Below are 18,119 nucleotides of genomic sequence, written 5' to 3' on the forward strand. Positions count from 1 at the left end.
CAGCAAAACAATGTTTATAAAAAATCAAGCTGAAAAATCATAGAAAAAGAAAAATGTGAAACAAAACAAAACAAATGCTTTTTTCCACAGATTTCACAAAACCAGATCATATTTGTTCATCTCAAAAGTAATTTATTCATTCACCAACTTCAATTAAGAAATAGTCGTAGGTTTCTCACAAGGAGGTTCTACTTAAATATTTAAATCCGAATGTTCATACACTTGCCATGGGCTTGTAGCTATCGATAATCTACAAGTTTGTAAAATAAAAATATAACTTTATTACACGATTTTAGGTACAATTGCACTGAAAACGCTCAGGGGACGGCATTGAGACAAGGATATTTTGCAAACAGGAGAGGATAATCTAAAGAAATAGAGCACAGGACTATCATTGTTATTATAATATGATTATCTATTTCATATTGTTGTTAAAGTCGTATTTAGTATGTTTAAAACAGTTTTAGTGGCTGGTATTTAAGTATAAAGGTACTTTTTCTTATAATACTATGTTAAGGATCAATTTTAGTTTCGCTTAAAACTTTTTGCTACACGAGCTCAAATTAAAGTGTACAGTATTCTCCCCTCAAAATTAGAAGAGAATTTCCTGTCTCAAGTTTATGCCTTGGAAGATTCACTTTTTAAAACAAATACGGCGTGGCCCAAGATAGCATAAAGCTTGTTTACGCATGGCAATTGAGGGTACTTGGCATGCAATGTTTGGGTTATGGTCACTGGATATAGTCAACAATTCTTAGCAAGTCGAAAAGCTACATGCTGTTGTATTTAACTGTACCATGACCAACAAAATATCTCGCCACTGGGGGGCGCCCCGCGTCTATGGTATATCATAGCAGTTCTTTCAATTGGAAGTTGGCGTGATATGCAGGCTCATGTTTCATGCAAATGCTAAGTTCCACGTTGACGAATGAGGTATCTCAATTAATTTCTAATGTTGTTCATTTCTTGCAGGTCTCCTTTAATGAAATACAGCACTTTTTTCGTGTTACACCATTTGAAAATGTATATTAGTTTATACGACATGCCAACACTCTTAAATCAACGTAGTCAAAATGTTGATCAATTTTCCTAGTTGTTCAAAATTGACTACGGATTCAGTCAAACGCCTAAGCTTACGTTGGCAAATCATGCTTTCTGACAAGATTCTTATTCGATGCCTTTTGAAATATCAATGAACTGACTGAAAAAAAAATCAAGTTAGATTGACTCGTTTCCAGATGCACCTAGCTGACCCTGAAGAGCTAGTCAAATTTTACTGAATTCTAGTCACATTTGACTGATCCTTTTTAGAGTGAACAATCGGTAATTAATTGATACCAAATAGAGCACAAGATATTCTTGAAACATAGAATGACTGGGGAAATATACGGGATGGTATTATCAGCCGGTTCCGGCTGGACCTTTTACGGTGAAAAGACTTGAAAAACTACAAAATTATTAAACGTGTACTTGCTTTTCAAATAGGTATGGTAGTGTAAATTAATGCATTTGCATTTAATTTGTGTTAATGTTCGAATATTGAGGAGTACGTGAATAGTGTGTGTTTTCGTTTGTTCTCGACATTGGTAAACGTGCACGTGGAAAGCTGCATTTCAGACACACTGTAAAATGCTTAGAAGAAAGGAAGTAGCCAAAATACTCCCAATGAATATATGGACAAACCAATGCTGAAATAACAGACTGGTAAAAAGATTTTTTAAAATATCAGGAAAATACCCCAGCAATTTCATTTAAGCTTCCTTCAGTTCACAACCGAGATAGAATAAATACATCACAGGTAAAGATTCAGGCACATTCACAATAAGCAGAAACCTCGGAAGGAGTGTTCTTTTAGAAAGGATAATTTGTAACACAATAAATGATTGCGGCTTTACCATCAATGCCTAGTACGGCCATACAAAATTCCTTAACAAGAAGTGGGTCTACGGTAGCTACCGTGCTGAACTGTATTTATTTGCGCAATGGATGCCACATGGCGATCGGACGGCGCAGGACGGTCAGCATTTGGTTCCAGTGGGTCAAGTTGGCACCCTTGCAACTCGAGCCCACCAGCACGTGGCCGATACTTGGGATCTTTCCGCCGGGAGCGTTCTCGGCCACGGTGATTCGAATGGTAACTTTCTGTATGATGAAAAGTACACAAAGAAACGACTGCATGATTACGAGTGTGGTAGGAAACAGAATACGTTAACTTAACTGATGTTCACATCAGGTCGCCAACACAACGGCGTTGGAGACTTTAGGTTTAAAAAAGGGCACTGAGCACATTCCACCCATATCCCCATGCGGATGTTTCCGTGTGGAATCACTTGTATGAAACCTGAGTGCGATCCAAAAATGCTATTCATAGCCTACTTTAATTTCATGTAGGCCTGTGATGAAGAGCCATTGACTTATTACAGTATTGCTTGCCCGTCTTTCAAAAGAAGCCTTACCGGATACGTTCAAATCCAACACTGTATAGGCCAATCACACAGTGGCACTTCCGTTGCTTAATAACTTGTTCATTAAAGTGTCAGGAACTCACAAGACCTTGCAAAACCAGGCATTATTTTACATTTGGGCGTTTTTGGTATAGGTTCAGAAAAGAATCCAACAAATTGTTTGCTCACCGAGGTCGATCATTAAAAAACCAGGTTATGACACGGGTGTTTCTGTATACTTCATTAATTAGTAATTCGGTGATTAGTAATGTAATCATCATGCCTAGAAGTTATCGCCATGGTCGCAGATCATCGTAGAATGGATGAAATAAACGTCTGTATAATACCAGTGCGGCTTTTGCAACTGCAGGTTTTTTTCTTGAGCAGTCTTGCCGCGCTTATAAATTACTGGATACGAAGTTTTGATTCATCTTCCCACGTGACAGGTCACTGACCAATACCAATTTCCAGTTTTGTATGCATGGATCCTGAAAGAGAAATGAAGTGTCCTGGATTTTTCTTTAGTTTTAGAATAAAGAGCACAGCCATTAGAAGTGTTTGCTCTTGTTGTGTGGCTGTTTACCAGCTTGATGCTGAATATAGGGTATAAAAATTCTTGTTTGGCTTGGTTTCTGGTGTGGTGTGATGAGTGTTTTCTTTTCATTTACTTTCCTGTTAAGCAGTTGTACTGTCACTTATGTCCACTGTTTGGTATTTCGGATGGGAACGTTCCCCATCAACTATTTTTTAAAATTATTTATTGAGGGCCTTCATATCGTGCTGACACCCATTACAAACGTATAGTTAAACTGATGCCATTTGTTCAGAAAAAATTGCTGCGGCAGAAACCGGCCGGGAAAAGCCTCCTGTCTGTGATTGCAAAGTACACTCTTGGTGGTCAGTTACACATGCACAGAAATCCGAATAGACTAATCTATCAATTATGAGTGGAGCATCTTACGTCCAGAATGTTGGAAGGTACTGCAAACATCATGGCCTCGTTGAAGATAGGACAGTTGTCACCTCTCTTGATGGACGATTTCTTCTTGCTTATTTTCTTGCCACCTTGAAGCAGGTAGACCTTCACAAACGGATCTGCACGGAAGATGGAATGCTAAAAATGTATGACCCTTTTATGAAAACATACTTGAATAGTCATTATGTAGAATGAATCCATAATCAATGAAAACGCTTATTTCCTGTGACTGCGTGAGTATACACTGCACTGTATTAACGTAAATTAACTGAGATCGATTACTTTCACTTGTACTGTTTATCACTGTCTAATAAATGATGCTCCATTGTTTGCTAAATTAAATCTTTCCCAATGTAATGACCTATATCCCCTGAATCTATAGCGACGTTCATGTACAAATTAAGGCATGACCTACTCCCTCCTTGTCTTAAAGCCTGTTTTACCTTGACATCAACCATCCATGACTACAATACACAAAGTAGTTCAAAAGGAAACTTATACGTCCAGTTTAACAGGACGTCAATGTCTAAAAATAATGTTATTCACCAAGGTATACAGTGTTGGAATCGCTTAGATGATTCTATGAAATCACTATACTATCCTTACCCGTGTTTGTAAAGAAATGCAAAACTCAATTTTAGAGAAATATACGTAATTTAACAACTATGCTGCCCTTTAACGCATTTTAGCGGGTCAGCGTTATAGTTTAGAGGACTTTAGTTTGATTTTTTTAACCTTTCCTGAAGTTCGATGACCTTACAGTAACTCACCTGCAGTGACTTTGTTCTCCGTCCACTTTAGACCCCGTGCTTTGACAATGACCACAGTTAACCGTTCGGCTGTGGGTAGGTAACTCAGTGAGAACAAGATATCGCCCAAGTCGGCGGGTTTCTGAAATTGTTCAATAAGAAGAAAATGAACAGCAAACACATAGGCCTATATAGCACATCATGGCTATTTGTGTTGCAGGTACAAAACTGAAATAGTGGTTAGAAGCGGGAAATGGTGAACAGACTACTAAATATGTGACATTCCAAACTTCTACCGGTACTTGACCCTTCAAAATTAGCATAACTGTTTTGCTAACAAAAAGTGGGATTTGCCTCCGAATAAACGAACCCGAACGCCCCGAAACATGAGCACACATTAGCAACATTAAGACTAAAACACTAGATAATAGGGCTGACAAAAACTGTCCACAGAGCATGGTAAAATTCTTCTGCAACATGGGACATTGCGGTCACAAAGTGGTGTGGGGGAAGTTGCACTTGCTTCCCCCCCCCGCGGAGGCCCGTGCCTCCAGTCCCCCCAGCAGAGGCTCGTGCCCCAGGCCCCCAGCGGAGGCTCGTGCCCCAGGCCCCCCAGCGGGGGCGTCCTGCCCCAGGCCCCCCAGCAGAGGCTCGTGCCCCAGGCCCCCCAGCAGAGGCTCGTGCCCCAGGCCCCCCAGCAGAGGCTCGTGCCCCAGGCCCCCCAGCGGGGGCGTCCTGCCCCAGGCCCCCAGCAGAGGCTCGTGCCCCAGGCCCCCCAGCAGAGGCTCGTGCCCCAGGCCCCCCAGCAGAGGCTCGTGCCCCAGGCCCCCAGCAGAGGCTCGTGCCCCGGGCCCCCCAGCAGAGGCTCGTGCCTCCAGTCCCCCCAGCAGAGGCTCGTGCCCCAGGCCCCCCAGCAGAGGCTCGTGCCCCAGGCCCCCCAGCAGAGGCTCGTGCCCCAGGCCCCCCAGCAGAGGCCCGTGCCCCCAGTCCCCCCAGCAGAGGCTCGTGCCCCAGGCCCCCAGCGGAGGCCCGTGCCTCCAGTCCCCCCAGCAGAGGCTCGTGCCCCAGGCCCCCCAGCGGGGGCGTCCTGCCCCCCCCCCCAGCCCCTGCAATTCGTCACCTTTTCTATTCCCTACTGAAAACATCCCAAAGTCCCCTCCTAGTATTTCACAGTAATTTTGCTACCGAGTTAGACATAACATGCAAAATATGTCACAAAGCACGATAGTCTAGTTCATGGACCTTATGGTCTCGTTCTTGAATTAAATGAACAAAAACCAAAAGAGGTATTTCTTTTTCACACACATTTTGTTGTCTATGAAGTCCGTCTGTCGTAGTGGTCTAATTGACGTTGCTACTCTCCGCGGCCAGAGTAGATGTAAGTATTCGCGTTGTTGCATTTTCTTATATTTTCTGTTGCTATTATGTAGCGTGATTTTTATACATCATTTTTAAATGCCAACGAAATAAGACTCGGCGAAGTGCTTCGAGTTACTATTTTTGCCGAGACCTAGTGGACATGGGCCACACATGAGAAAGAGGCTAATGCCTTGACGACAACCAGGCTGCGATAGTATTTCAACCTCCTCAATTATGCACATGAAAAGTATGCGAAAGAAAAGAAACGACACCGTGCGTGCAGGGTCGCGATACAGGCTATATTTGCCAGAAGGCTGGAGTATCTCTTTTTGTCACGTTGTCATGGGCACAGCCTGGCACGAGGGATCAAAATGCAATGAGTAGAAGTAACGGATAGGTTTTCCCAATTACGAATCCGAATTAAAGACTTTCGGGTTGAATCTGTGCACATTTGCCCATCAACTTTTCTTTGGAACAGTCCCGCATATGCAAAGAAAATGACTACAGGTTCCTCGTATATCATACCAATAACATTCGACAAATTGAAAAAAAAATCGTAATAGATGAAACTCAGACGATTTCAACTTTGGCACATTTTGCTCTATTTGGTGCGCAATATTGTCTAAAACTCTGTGAGTTTTGCCACATGGGCAATGTTTGGGTGCACTGGGAACAATGCATCCTGTGTGAGTAAAGAAAAGTAACAAGATAATAAGCTGTCTATTGAAGGGACTCAGACACGGCCTATCAATCCCGGAACTAATCTGTGAATCCGGGCTGTACTTTCTACAGCTGGATTGAAATCCCTTGACAGCACTGTGAGTAGCATACTGTATATTTTTCTTGCAGTTTTGGACAAATAAAGATATAGAAAATAGGCATTTAAAGTTACACACGACTCTATTATGGGTAGTGGCTGCGGCTACCGTAATAAACTCGAGTGAAATTTCTAGCCTCATCCAAGTAAACTCGAACATGGTTAGGCTATGACCAGAAACTGAAAAACGGCTTGCCTTGAACAATGCACTCAATTCTAGTTTGGTTGTTCAGATGAAATAATTATTAGCTTAGTATGAGGTGTTCAAAATTTCATACACTTCAGAGATGTATATTCACTCAAGTTGACGTTTTAATGTTGAATGGTTCGGATTCATCAATTAGCAATGCACGTCTTGTGTGCCGGGCACAGACCCATTAAGGTAGCTTGTCAGGTTGGATTTTACAAGGCCTGTGGGAAACACAACACATGTGCCTCCTTTTCCCACTTCCCCCTGAGGGCTCTATCCCGAAATGTTCTGAAACGTACCTCATTTATGTCACTTAGATTGAGCCAGGTACTAAATGGTCCAGGCAGCAGATCCACGTCGCCAAGCTTCAGCACCGTTTCTCCCACTGCCTCGTGACGTGCGTGTCGGTCGTAGGCGAACACAGTGAATTTGAGGGAGTGATCCGCGAGATCCACCTTGGCCATCTTGATGGTAATGCGCTCGTTGTACACCGGATTCAGACTTTTGCGGTACACCTCGAAACGACAGAAGTATATTTCCATTTACTGCAGCCCCGTATTATAAGTTTCAACTTAATTAACGCCAGCTTCCTGTTTAGAATGTACGTCATCCAGTGCAACATTACGCACGGTCTGAATTGTACCTTCCCTTTGAACACAGTACTTTTCTAAGGGAAGTTGATTTCGAAAAATGTAACACTGTCCGCGTAATTATCAGAAGCATAACAGAACATTGAACAGTTAGTTGAAGATTATTTCTAGGGATTTCCAAGCTTCGAGTTCCTTTAAAGATTAGCAGCTTGTAAACTCCTTCAGAAAAATTAGTTTTCCACTTGCAGTATTTCCCCCAAATTCAAGAATGTTTCCTACCTTCGTTTGACCTTTCAACTCGTGTTCTGGCATCAGGTGAACTTTGACATAGGTATCTGAGGGTGAGGCATTATCCCTGGCTTTCAGGTCCGTAGCTTGGACCAGCGTCAGCGTGAAGCGGTTCTGTTCAGTCGAGTAGTCCATGACGACTTCAATCTGTCCAGCTCTGAAATTTGAAAACTGAGGTGAAATAGCACGCCAGCAGGTTGCTTGCATCAAAATGATGTAATGACTGTCTCATAATCTGCAATGCCGACGTAGTTTCCTTTATTGCTACCCTAAAAATTGTGGGGACAGTGTTGTGTTGATCCCTAATTTCTTTTTGAAAATTCCTCGTTCGGCGTCTGCTAAATAACTACATAGATCAAAAGACCCCTGAAGACCAGTGTTTTTCTCCCTTTTGAATGTTTCATATAACAGTGATTGTCTCTCCAACAAAGAGTTGGGTACTGTGAAATGAAAATAAATGCCGTAACTGAGTTCAGGGATAAATTACATGGCGATTATGATTATGAAGATTGTTAGCCACCACAAAAAGGGTTGTAGTCAAAGGCTTATGAAAACGACAGAAAAGGTTATTAAAAGGACTGCATGAATACAAGTAAAAGAAGGACAAATATTTATATCTGCACATAAAAAAACATTGAAGTGAATCGAGACAAATAAAAATCTGCGAAAGAGTGATCTGTCAACTTGCTCAACTTTTACAGCCAGTGTTTTCACACATTGAAAGTTGTTCCTCGAGAGTCTTTACTTACACGTTCATGAAATTCTCTTGCACTGACGACTCTGACGTCACCGAGCTCAGAGATTCGCTTGAGTAGCACCGGACGAGTTTGCGCATGAGCAGCTCGTCTGGAGATCCGTCGCGCGAGGTTTCGGCGCCATCCTGCTGCTCGGTGTCTGGCAGCAGGTTGGCTGCATGCGCGTGGGACTCCTGCGCAGCCGCCGAGATGGCCTGCTCTGCCTTGGCGAAGATGTTTTCGTACTCGACAAACCCCCCGGAATCGGGATCATCTGGCGCAGAGATGTCGGTGGATTGGTCGACCTACAAGGGGAAAACCACATTTTAGAGTCCTCAGTGATATCGTTCACGTGACTCTCTTTATGATCCTTTCAAAAGTGTCCTCAGTTTGTGGGTACTATCCTTTGTATTTGCCGAGAACAAAAGAAGCACACGAGCGTGTGAGCATATCGTTGGTATGACCACAAATTTTCCACGGGCCAAGCCATTGAAAAACACTTCCAAAAACTGCTAAATTCGGTGGACTCGAAAGTAAAGGTAAGCTGCATGTACATTACGGTTTCGAGTGGAATTGGAAGGCTGGATATACTATAATTATTCCACACCAGAGGGCGCTGTACATATACATGTACAAGTAGTATTTTATGTCTATAGTGATATTTTCGGCACCTGCTGACCTCTCTTGATGACAGTTGCAGAAAATGTACCGACATGAACCAAAGATAAAAAACTGAGGAACACATCCAAGCCATACACACCCTCTGCATAATTCTTCTCTTTAAAATGGCGCTGGCCTGGTGACGGTAAACATATTTTCTTTTAATACAGAAATAAGTTTTATGCTCGATGGGAAATCCCACAGGGTATCTAAAAGTAATGGAGTCAAAAGGTAAAAACCTGATTTTGTTTTATTGAGTAACCCAAATATGTACAAGAATTTATTACCGAAGCGTAAAGTGGAAATAGAAAGAAGTAGACATGGGAAATGGTCAATACATGTAATTGAAAGAAAAAGATTCAAAAAAGAAGATAAAACAACCCGCATGAAATAAAAAGTAAGGAAATTGGTTCAACCTTTTTGAGACGCAAGACAAAAAGGGAAGGGGTCATTGCTTCATGGTGAATTAAGTTTAAATTGTCCGATCAAATTCACCTCTTTCTTGTGAAACACATATCTTCCATTTTTAATGTATATTAAACAAACAAATGTCAAAGTGAAATAAAATTACGCATTCAACAGTCCTATGCGGTTGTACAAGTCGCAGTGTCTAACCAAACCGAGGCTACGTTTTTCAGCAAACTTAGTGCCTAGGAAAATTTCCAAATTGCTCATAAAAACATTGCTTGCCGTAGACATGTATGGAAGAACCCTGTTATAAAACGGCAAGGAACACCTCAGATTTTCGCAGTTAAGATAAATTACATTCTAGTTAAATGGCCAAATATGATGAAAGACAGAAAACACAAGACACACAAGCAAGCAAGTGATCAGTTTTCATGGTAGCTGAATTTCAGACAAGAATAGTAGTTACGTATTTATTATGGGCGGGGAATGTTTCACTACCCCTCTCTGAAAGACACGGCGCGAGCCTTATTGATAACAACACGTGCGTCATTATGAATATAGCCACGAGAGCAACACCTCGACTTGACACGTCTGTTGTGTCTGCATTGCATCCTCCACGTATCAACTACGTAATCTACCGTACCTGAGCCATCAGGTGCCGTTGCCAAGCCTCTAAAAACGCTCATCCGTGGCTCCTCTGCCGATTCAAACTCAGGATAGCCCAGGGCTTGTACAAGTATACATACGTGCACTACACCAACCAAAGATGACCAAAAGACTCTCGCGTATTTTACTGCTTGCTCGATTCACTGCAATACCCAGCGTGGCTGAGGAAGGTTTTGTTGTGCGGCCGTGGCACGTACATGTACAGGACGTGCGACTCGGCACTGAGCAGCCAGGGTAGAGAAAAATCATAAATTAGTGAGTCGACACCCAGATAGATCGAGCTGTGCACTGCACATTGGTATCCTCCTCACTTGATTGCGTATCGCGCGCACATCGATCGGGGCATCGGAGGAAGTGCTCTGCATTTCAACATCTTCTGACCGTTGCCACGCAGGCGGCTGCACGAGAAGCTGTAGTCTCTCTACGCAACACTACTCACCTGTTTCAGATTGATATAGAATCCTAAAGTACCTATATTTTCAGTTAATTAATTGATTATCCATAAAGGAACAGGAAATAGCGCAAAAGCCCTTAAAATAAAGGACGTATAAACTCAATTATTACCTAGGAAACATTTTCGAATGAATTTGATATGATTAGGAAATTAACTCCTTTGCAGTACGGGTTGCAAGTTAGTTTTTCTGGATTTTGGCTTAGTGTTGGCTCCCAAAACTCACAAACGGTTTGAAACTTTAAAATAAAAATGTAGGCCTTCATTTCATTGTCATTCCCTGCAGTCGATATGTCAGCACGAGCGACAGCACCCAACTCAACATTTTTTTTTATTTGCATGGAAGGTCCGTAATAATTGTGATAAATGGACGGTGAATTTGATGTCAGTCCACTGCTCGCGATCGTGAGGGTGCATGCATAATTACTTCATTAGTCGTTGGGCGTGCCAGACGACGGCGCGTGTGGCATGCATTTGGGTAAACGATGCAGTCATGCTGGATGTCTGAAGTGCGTAAAGGAGGCCAAGGCGACAGCGAAATAATGATTGGCGCTGCATTCATCATATGTATATGACACACTACTTTTCCACGCGCCAGAGATCATCCAAATGCATGAACGCCTCCCAAAGTACAGGACAACACACTAACATTTGATTCACGAAAAAGCAATCTTACATTTCCTGTGCAGGATCTTTCCTTTCTTCTTTTGGTCTGCTTTGGCTTTTAAAATTTTATATTGAGAGCGTAAGTCATGCAGCGTCATCAGAATCCAGCGTGCAATGCTCAGCGGTAAATGAATGTGTACTTTCCGGTTGGATTTATTGCCAATTTCAAGGAATTCATTGTTCGGACTACAGCATTCAGAATGAAAATATTTCAACCTTTGAAATGTTTGTTCCTTTTATTGCTGCAAAGATATGTGCTTTGTTGTTTGCTTTCAGATAAACGACAACAAATTCCTCACAAGCAAGATTTAAATATGCTTTATTCCAGCTCGGTATTCAGTTTTTTCACACGGTGTCAGGTAAAATTATGTTGAAGATTGTTGCACTGATCACCTTCAGTCCCGGTATGCCTTTGTAATCTGCTGAGGGCGCTATTACGTCCATGAACAACAAACAGCCCCAGGAGACATTTTGGCGGTTCAGAGAGATCATCACGGTTACCAGCGAGGTGAACGCAGAGGTTGGTCCCTACTTAAAACACTGACTGAAAGTTAAAACGATGTTTGCGGAGCAAAAGAGACTGGCCAGGCAGGCATGATTGATGGGCAACGCTGCATTCATTTTCATTTCAGATCTTTGAATAAATATTGACAACGGCCTTTAAACTAATTAGCTGCCTCAAATTAATGTCTGGTCACTCGGACGCCAACATTCTGTGACCAGTCAAGGTGCAATTCGTCCCTCCAAAGATGATCCAACGTGGTTAATTCTGTTTTCGTGTAACTTCAAAATTATCTTCTAATAGCAAAGTGTTCGTTGCAAGTCCGTTAACGGTCCTGTTTTCTTGAAGATCGCTGGAACCAAATATTGCACTAAATATCAATGCCAGGCGTAAGATATGCTGTGCAGTTTTTTTCGTGTATTTTCACAGGTGCAATCATCGTGTCTCAAGTATGCATTACAGTGGAGAAAGTCGTCGCATCATGTTCTGTTTTTAAATGTATGCGTGTGCAAGGATGTGCATGCGTGGCAGACATAGTGTGGACCTCTGCAAAAAAAGAAGTCCACATAAAGTAGGGTATGATGGCATTGTGTGGACTCGCACATGTCCAAACAATGTTTTCCCCTCTCTGAAAAACAGTTTCAGAGGCATTTTGGCATCAAGGTTATCTGTGGCAAAATGAGGAGGAACAGTCCAGGAAATTATCACCAAAATCCAGGTTGAAAGAGTTATCGTAGTTGGAGAAAAAGGGACATTTTTCTCAAGTTTCCTTAACCACAGGAGAACAAAGGAATGTCCACACTTTGTATGTAAAACAGGTATGTGAGTGTGGTTTTTTTGGGGGGGTACGTCCGATTTGTCTACGTCTTCCGTCCATATAGTTTGGCATTATTTTCATATTCCTGACTTGGACGTTTTTGAAAATCAGACCTCCTGACGGGAACCAGACGGTCGAGTGTGTTCAGTTAGCTCGAACATTAAAACATCTGAGATGGAGGAAAATCAAGTGAGATAGTATTTCAAATTTCGAGGAAGGCCCTCAGAAGCTTCAGGGGATGCTGGTCAGGTAACTAGACTAACCTTTGGCATTGAGAGATACTGACCTGATATGCTGTGCCATAATCCGTTTGTATGAGGTTGGTCCTCTCCTCGTTTCGCCTGCAGATGTAATCGATGAGTTTCTGCAAGTCACATGATCTGCAGAACCTTACCCAAACCGCAGCCAGGCCGACACCGGCCGCCGTAAGGCCAGAAATTACCAAGGCAACGCCAATAACTGTCATAATTTCCGGATCAAGTCTGTTCCACAGAAAAAAGGAAAACAGATATGAAAGGGGATTGTGCATTGTCTCATGAATGACACAGATGAGCCTCAGCTAAAACAGGTTCATGCTTAGCCCCTGTGAATTCACATTTTCCGAGTCATTAAAGGGCCATTCAAACTGTTCAATGTTTTTAAATTTCGAATATTTTCCAAATTTTTGACCCACCCAACCAGCCACCCACCCAGCCACCTGCCAATCCAAAAACCCCACCCACGCCCATTTCGGTTAACAAAAAAGTGACTTTGTCATTAAAACTTCCGGTCCAGCGTACTACATGAAATTGTATGCACTTGCACATGTAAAGTACCGGTAACTACACGAATATGTCTTTGCACATGTGTGCCCAGTTCATTGACGGCCACATGCGCTTGTTGGTCTGGCCTTTTGCAGGGGGGCCCTGTAGATTTTTTTTTTATAATTCATCAGCTGATATGTTGGGATGACATGTTGCAGTGCGGGAAAAGCCGGTGAACAGCAATCCATGTGTGTAAACCGATAACTAGCAACTGGTACCCTGCTACATTTGCGAAAATTGACCACTACGAAGATCTGACTAATACAAGCCTACTTAAAAAACCACCCCCTCCCAATGTCTTTTACGCATATGCATACGGATCATTCACGTTACAAAAATGGGAACGAAGTCGACTATGTTCATAGACATTTGAACGCTGGCGTGCGGTGGTGGTATGGCGCATGAACTCAACGTGCATTTGGTTGTACCATAGAGCTCCTCACATGGCTTGTACATGCCATGAAGTCGATTTTTTATACGTTTTTGTTGTTTGTTTGTTTGTTTTATGAAAAATGAATTCCGATTTTCGTTTTTTTCTTGACTCACCCACTCACTATTTGGAAAAAAATGTTGCCTTTCAGACCACTGAAAATTTTGAATGGCCCCAAACTTGAAAATAGGAGGCGGCCTCAGCTCTCTATTTGTTTGCTCCTCAATGAATTAATGGCAAATGCTACTCGGGTAGAAATATGACCACAAATCAAAGAATTATCCATCAGGCCTGCAGCTAAGTCAACTAGTCTCACAATGATTCGGGCTCTGCTTCTCTTATAACACAATGATCGTTTTTGATCTCTTTTTCTAATGTAGTTGTATGGGACTGGATAGACATTGCGTCGCCTGCTGCCACTATTATGCATTGACTACACGCGTAAAAATCATCTTGTGCGACTGTGTAAACAGCATTTGGACAGCTTTATGGACTCTTTTGCAAGTTCTTTACAAAATATGTTAACGCTATATATTGAGAAGGTCATTCAAGCTCGTTTCTGAACACTTGTTAGTTCCTTATGGCTTATGGTGTTTTAGAAAATACGTGCAATGAAAGTTTCTGTCTGAATAAGTGGAAAATTAGGAAAGTTTTCCAGACCTTGTATTCCAATTAAAGAGCAGGTGGAGGTGTTTCAAGAGTAGAAATGCATTTTTTTCGTGTATCATTTTTTCATGTATTATGCAATTGCCAAGCTTTCATTGTGGCGGCATAATCAACATCCCGTGACCAACCCACCCAGTGGTGTTTCGGGTTTGAATAGCATTCCAGAGATTAGTTTCACGGCTTGACCGTTCTTTCCACGGTAAGCAAAACCAAAAGTATGTGATTTATTTCAGTTATTAGTTAAATCTTTGTAAAATTTAGTTTTTTACAAGCTGAACTCTTTTTAGTTGTTGTGATGGCGTTTTATCCAAGAATGCGTATGGTAAAGACATAATTAAAATAAAAAACTTCAGTTTTTACCCTTTGAAAAATCAGAACTGTTCGTTGTATAATTTACCATCTCAAGTTACATCTTGGTAAACATGACTAAATTGATTAAAAAGGTTGATTCAGGCACAATTATAGAGAGACATACGTTGTTAGAAAAATTGGTAACGAATTATATCAATTCAGATATTCAAGGATTTTTACTGTCTAATTGAAATATGTCGAGCAAGATACCTATTCTTTGACAAGGATTTTGTTAACAGTGCAGTCTCTTCCATTATCTATATTTACTCACTAACAAGGCTAACCTATTAACCACAAAGAATGTCGAAGAAATTAGACTGGGAGGGGGGTTGAGAGACGATATGCCAAACCAAGGAAAGAAAGGAAAGGGTGACCAGAAACACGCAAGCAGTCTATTGAGCTGCGGTCAAGACCTTTTCCAGTACACCGACCCAGGTATATTGGAGCGCATTGCGAATCCAAGGGATTTGAAAAGTGACAGAATGAAACGTGCTAATGGTTCTGAAATCACAATCTGAACGCTCTAATAAATGAGATACCAGGACGTTAAATATGGATGATCAAAAAGCACTGAAAGAAAAATAATTCATAATCGACCTTTATCTAAGTGGAATGTTTGCAATCGTATCTAAACGTGACAACCAATCCTTTTTGAAAAAAACCCTGGCTATAGGCCACGCGCCTGTTTGAAAGAGTCAAAATTGATACGGATGAATGACAGTTACAAAAAGCATTTCCAGAGATTCGGACTTGCACGTGGATTAAAACTGAGTCTCTCTGAATACTTGGACAAACTGCGATTGAATCATTGCAAAAACTGCTGTTAAAATCTATATAATGACCAAAACAGGACCAATGGTCAAACACAGATATATGAAATGTTAAACATGAGAAGGCACTATACCCGATCTTTCAGATCATACTGGTAGTTTTTGGACTATAAGTATATTCCGAACAATACTCTTGCATTTACACCATAGAGTTTCTAGTTCTTCCCAATTTTTCCGATGACACCTGCTTTGTGCTACTACTTATAAATGTTCTAATCTCAACCTCTGGAGGAACTACGAATAACGAATTAAACAGTTTTATTTTTTTTAGCAAAGCACTTGACACGGCAGTCAATAATTAATCTTTCGCTTGGAATAACTGAATATACCTCCCCTCGCAAATGAGCCAGCAGCTATTGGCCCCGACATTATAACAGCCATCCAGAAGCATTTTTGATTGCGGGTTAATCGAGCCGGTTCAAGGTGGTGATCACGGCCACCCGTAAAAATAGTCGCTGGCCTCTGTCACCTATTACTCATTAAGTATTGAAATTATTTTTCGCGCCACACTAATTCCTATATTACATAGAAGGTTGTGGATGCAATAATATTCTCAATTACACAGAAATTCTTAATGTTCAGATAAAACGAACGGTGTACATACAATTGTATACAAATGCCCTCTTTGTTAAACTTACAATAACAATGTAGTTTTTTACAAGAGCAAAATTTCGTTTACTTCTCATAACAAGTGAGCACGGAAACAACTGGTAATCACCAATATGACATTATTAAATGTGGGTGCCTGATGGTATTATAATTACTATCGAAATCTGTAGGCGGGGCTGCAACTCGGGGAGGAGGACTCTTCGTGTTTATAAATCAGCTGACTGTTCACTCTTTCAGAGCAGGGTTCAGTTTTAGGCAATAATAATACACCAAAATGAATAGTAATGCGCCATGTCTCTATTAGCCAACACAGACTAAGTCTTAAGATTTCGTTTGTTTGTATTTTTATTTTAATTTCGTGTGTTTTTTTTGCTTCGTTTCGCAATTTACTGGCTTTTTAAAATCCAGTTGTCTTTTTTAAAGATGCATGTTTGTTGTTTTCGAATTAGCCAAGCGGAGGATTTTTCAAAAGACCTAACAATTTGTTCACAGTTTGAGTAGAAACTTTGAAAGCTGACTTTTTCACACAACATCCATGAAAACTTGAAAGTCCTCCTCAGCCGGATCTTAGCTAGTAGCGTGTGATAAATAAGACACTTGACCGTCTCACGAGGGGCTTAATTATTACAAGCGATGACTGACCAGACACCACCCCATACAGACAGTGCATGACACAAACATTTAAGATTCGCGTAATTTACCTACCTGCAATATGTAGGAATATAGGAGACAAGGCACTAGGTTGACGGGGAGCCGAGCATGTCCCTTCACATTTTTCCCGGGGCTTGTGTAGTCGGTTCTTCCTTTTTTCCGCGCGTCCCTCTATGCGGATACTAGTGTAGACCCGACACGAGCTCGCGCTTGTGTTTCGATATAATGTATGCGCCGTGTTGCCATATGAACCACACTAGTGCATGTCATACTGGTGGCTTGGCGGGGACGTCAAATCGCACAATGTTCACGACGTTACGGAGCTCCTAAAGGGACAGCTACGGAGAACAGATAGCACAGTTGAATAGAATAAAATTTTGCTAAAATATTTTTATAAAAGTGTTATTTCGTTACCCTTGATTATTTTTTGCTAAAAATATTACATGCATTTCGTTATCTCAAATCATCTTCCAGGTAAAATTATGGGTTTTTTTGGGGGGGGGGGTTGTACATTGATATTACGTATGCATTGCATTTTTCTATCCCGTAAGGAATGTGTAGATTTCAGTGCAAAAATTATCATTACTATAGTTGATTTGAGGGTTGTAGTTGTCAACTGCAAAAACTGTGATGCGAATCGGAAACTAAACGACACGAAAATGAAACAAGGAAAGGTTGATGAAGATCATAAATTTGAGTAAACAATATCTGATTTGACCTCTTCCTCTGTTGTGCTATCAGTTTGCTACCGATCAGTAGGCCTACCTGCCCCCAAGAGATTTCCCCCTCCTTCTGACGACGCCCATGCTCCAGTGTTGTCATATATGGATACCAGGGTCATTTTATCTGTAACAAAAATTTAACACCACGATTCCCCCCACTTTGCTAAATGCTAAATTAAGTAAAATGATGACACTGAATCTTTATAATCCCATTGCCTACATGCATGTACCTTTGGTACCAATGTTGACGAATTGATTTTGTTGGTTGGGGGGGGGGCATACCGAAAAAGTGCCCCTAATAGAGGTAGATGGCACTGTGAACCATCCAAAAACAATCCAGCATCGGTGACAAGAAGACGATTTTGCCGTTGATGAATTGTTGGTGGGGAGGAAGTGGGCTAGTCAGCAACGAGGCTAGCATTTTGACATAAACTGGCAAAAATGTGCTAAAGCTGTACGCTGTTTCTGCCATCAGTTGCTTTTTAACAATGCAGATGTGCAATTCAGTTACACTTGAACGACCCTAGTCAGCCTATATTTTCAAATCTCATCGTTACTTACATTTCCCTGTTGGCTGTGATTTTTGCAGCGTGTATGATTATTCAAATCTTTCACAATTATTTTCAAGTGAATGGTTCCCTCCGTAATAATAAATGAAATCAGTTATTGATAACCAGCGGTGCGACTATGCCCTAGGGCCTGGTCCCAACTGGTCGACTAGATTGTCCTAACCATTCATC

The 18,119-nt window shown here is 41.5% G+C and overlaps 1 protein-coding gene across 2 annotated transcripts; it reads right to left on the bottom strand.

Moving 5' to 3' along the window:
* Window positions 1-109: 109 nt before the first annotated feature.
* Window positions 110-16,907, bottom strand: LOC110973065 (synaptotagmin-12-like). Of its 2 annotated transcripts, XM_022223527.2 has the most exons (8): window positions 16,712-16,907; window positions 12,604-12,799; window positions 8,163-8,452; window positions 7,405-7,570; window positions 6,835-7,050; window positions 4,191-4,311; window positions 3,406-3,539; window positions 110-2,142 (listed from the first exon to the last, which is right to left on the bottom strand). In XM_022223527.2, exons 2-8 carry the CDS (start codon window positions 12,781-12,783, stop codon window positions 1,972-1,974), a joined length of 1,278 nt encoding a protein of 425 aa, XP_022079219.1. In that variant the 5' UTR covers window positions 12,784-12,799; window positions 16,712-16,907; the 3' UTR covers window positions 110-1,971. The 2 variants fall into 2 exon arrangements, with proteins under 2 accessions (XP_022079219.1, XP_022079221.1); XM_022223529.2 differs by lacking the exons at window positions 12,604-12,799; window positions 16,712-16,907 and adding an exon at window positions 9,859-10,127.
* Window positions 16,908-18,119: the final 1,212 nt, after the last annotated feature.

The sequence above is a fragment of the Acanthaster planci genome, linkage group LG03, assembly GCF_054643075.1.
Source record: "Acanthaster planci isolate LZ-2023a linkage group LG03, COTS_SCS, whole genome shotgun sequence".
Classification (NCBI taxonomy): domain Eukaryota; kingdom Metazoa; phylum Echinodermata; class Asteroidea; order Valvatida; family Acanthasteridae; genus Acanthaster; species Acanthaster planci.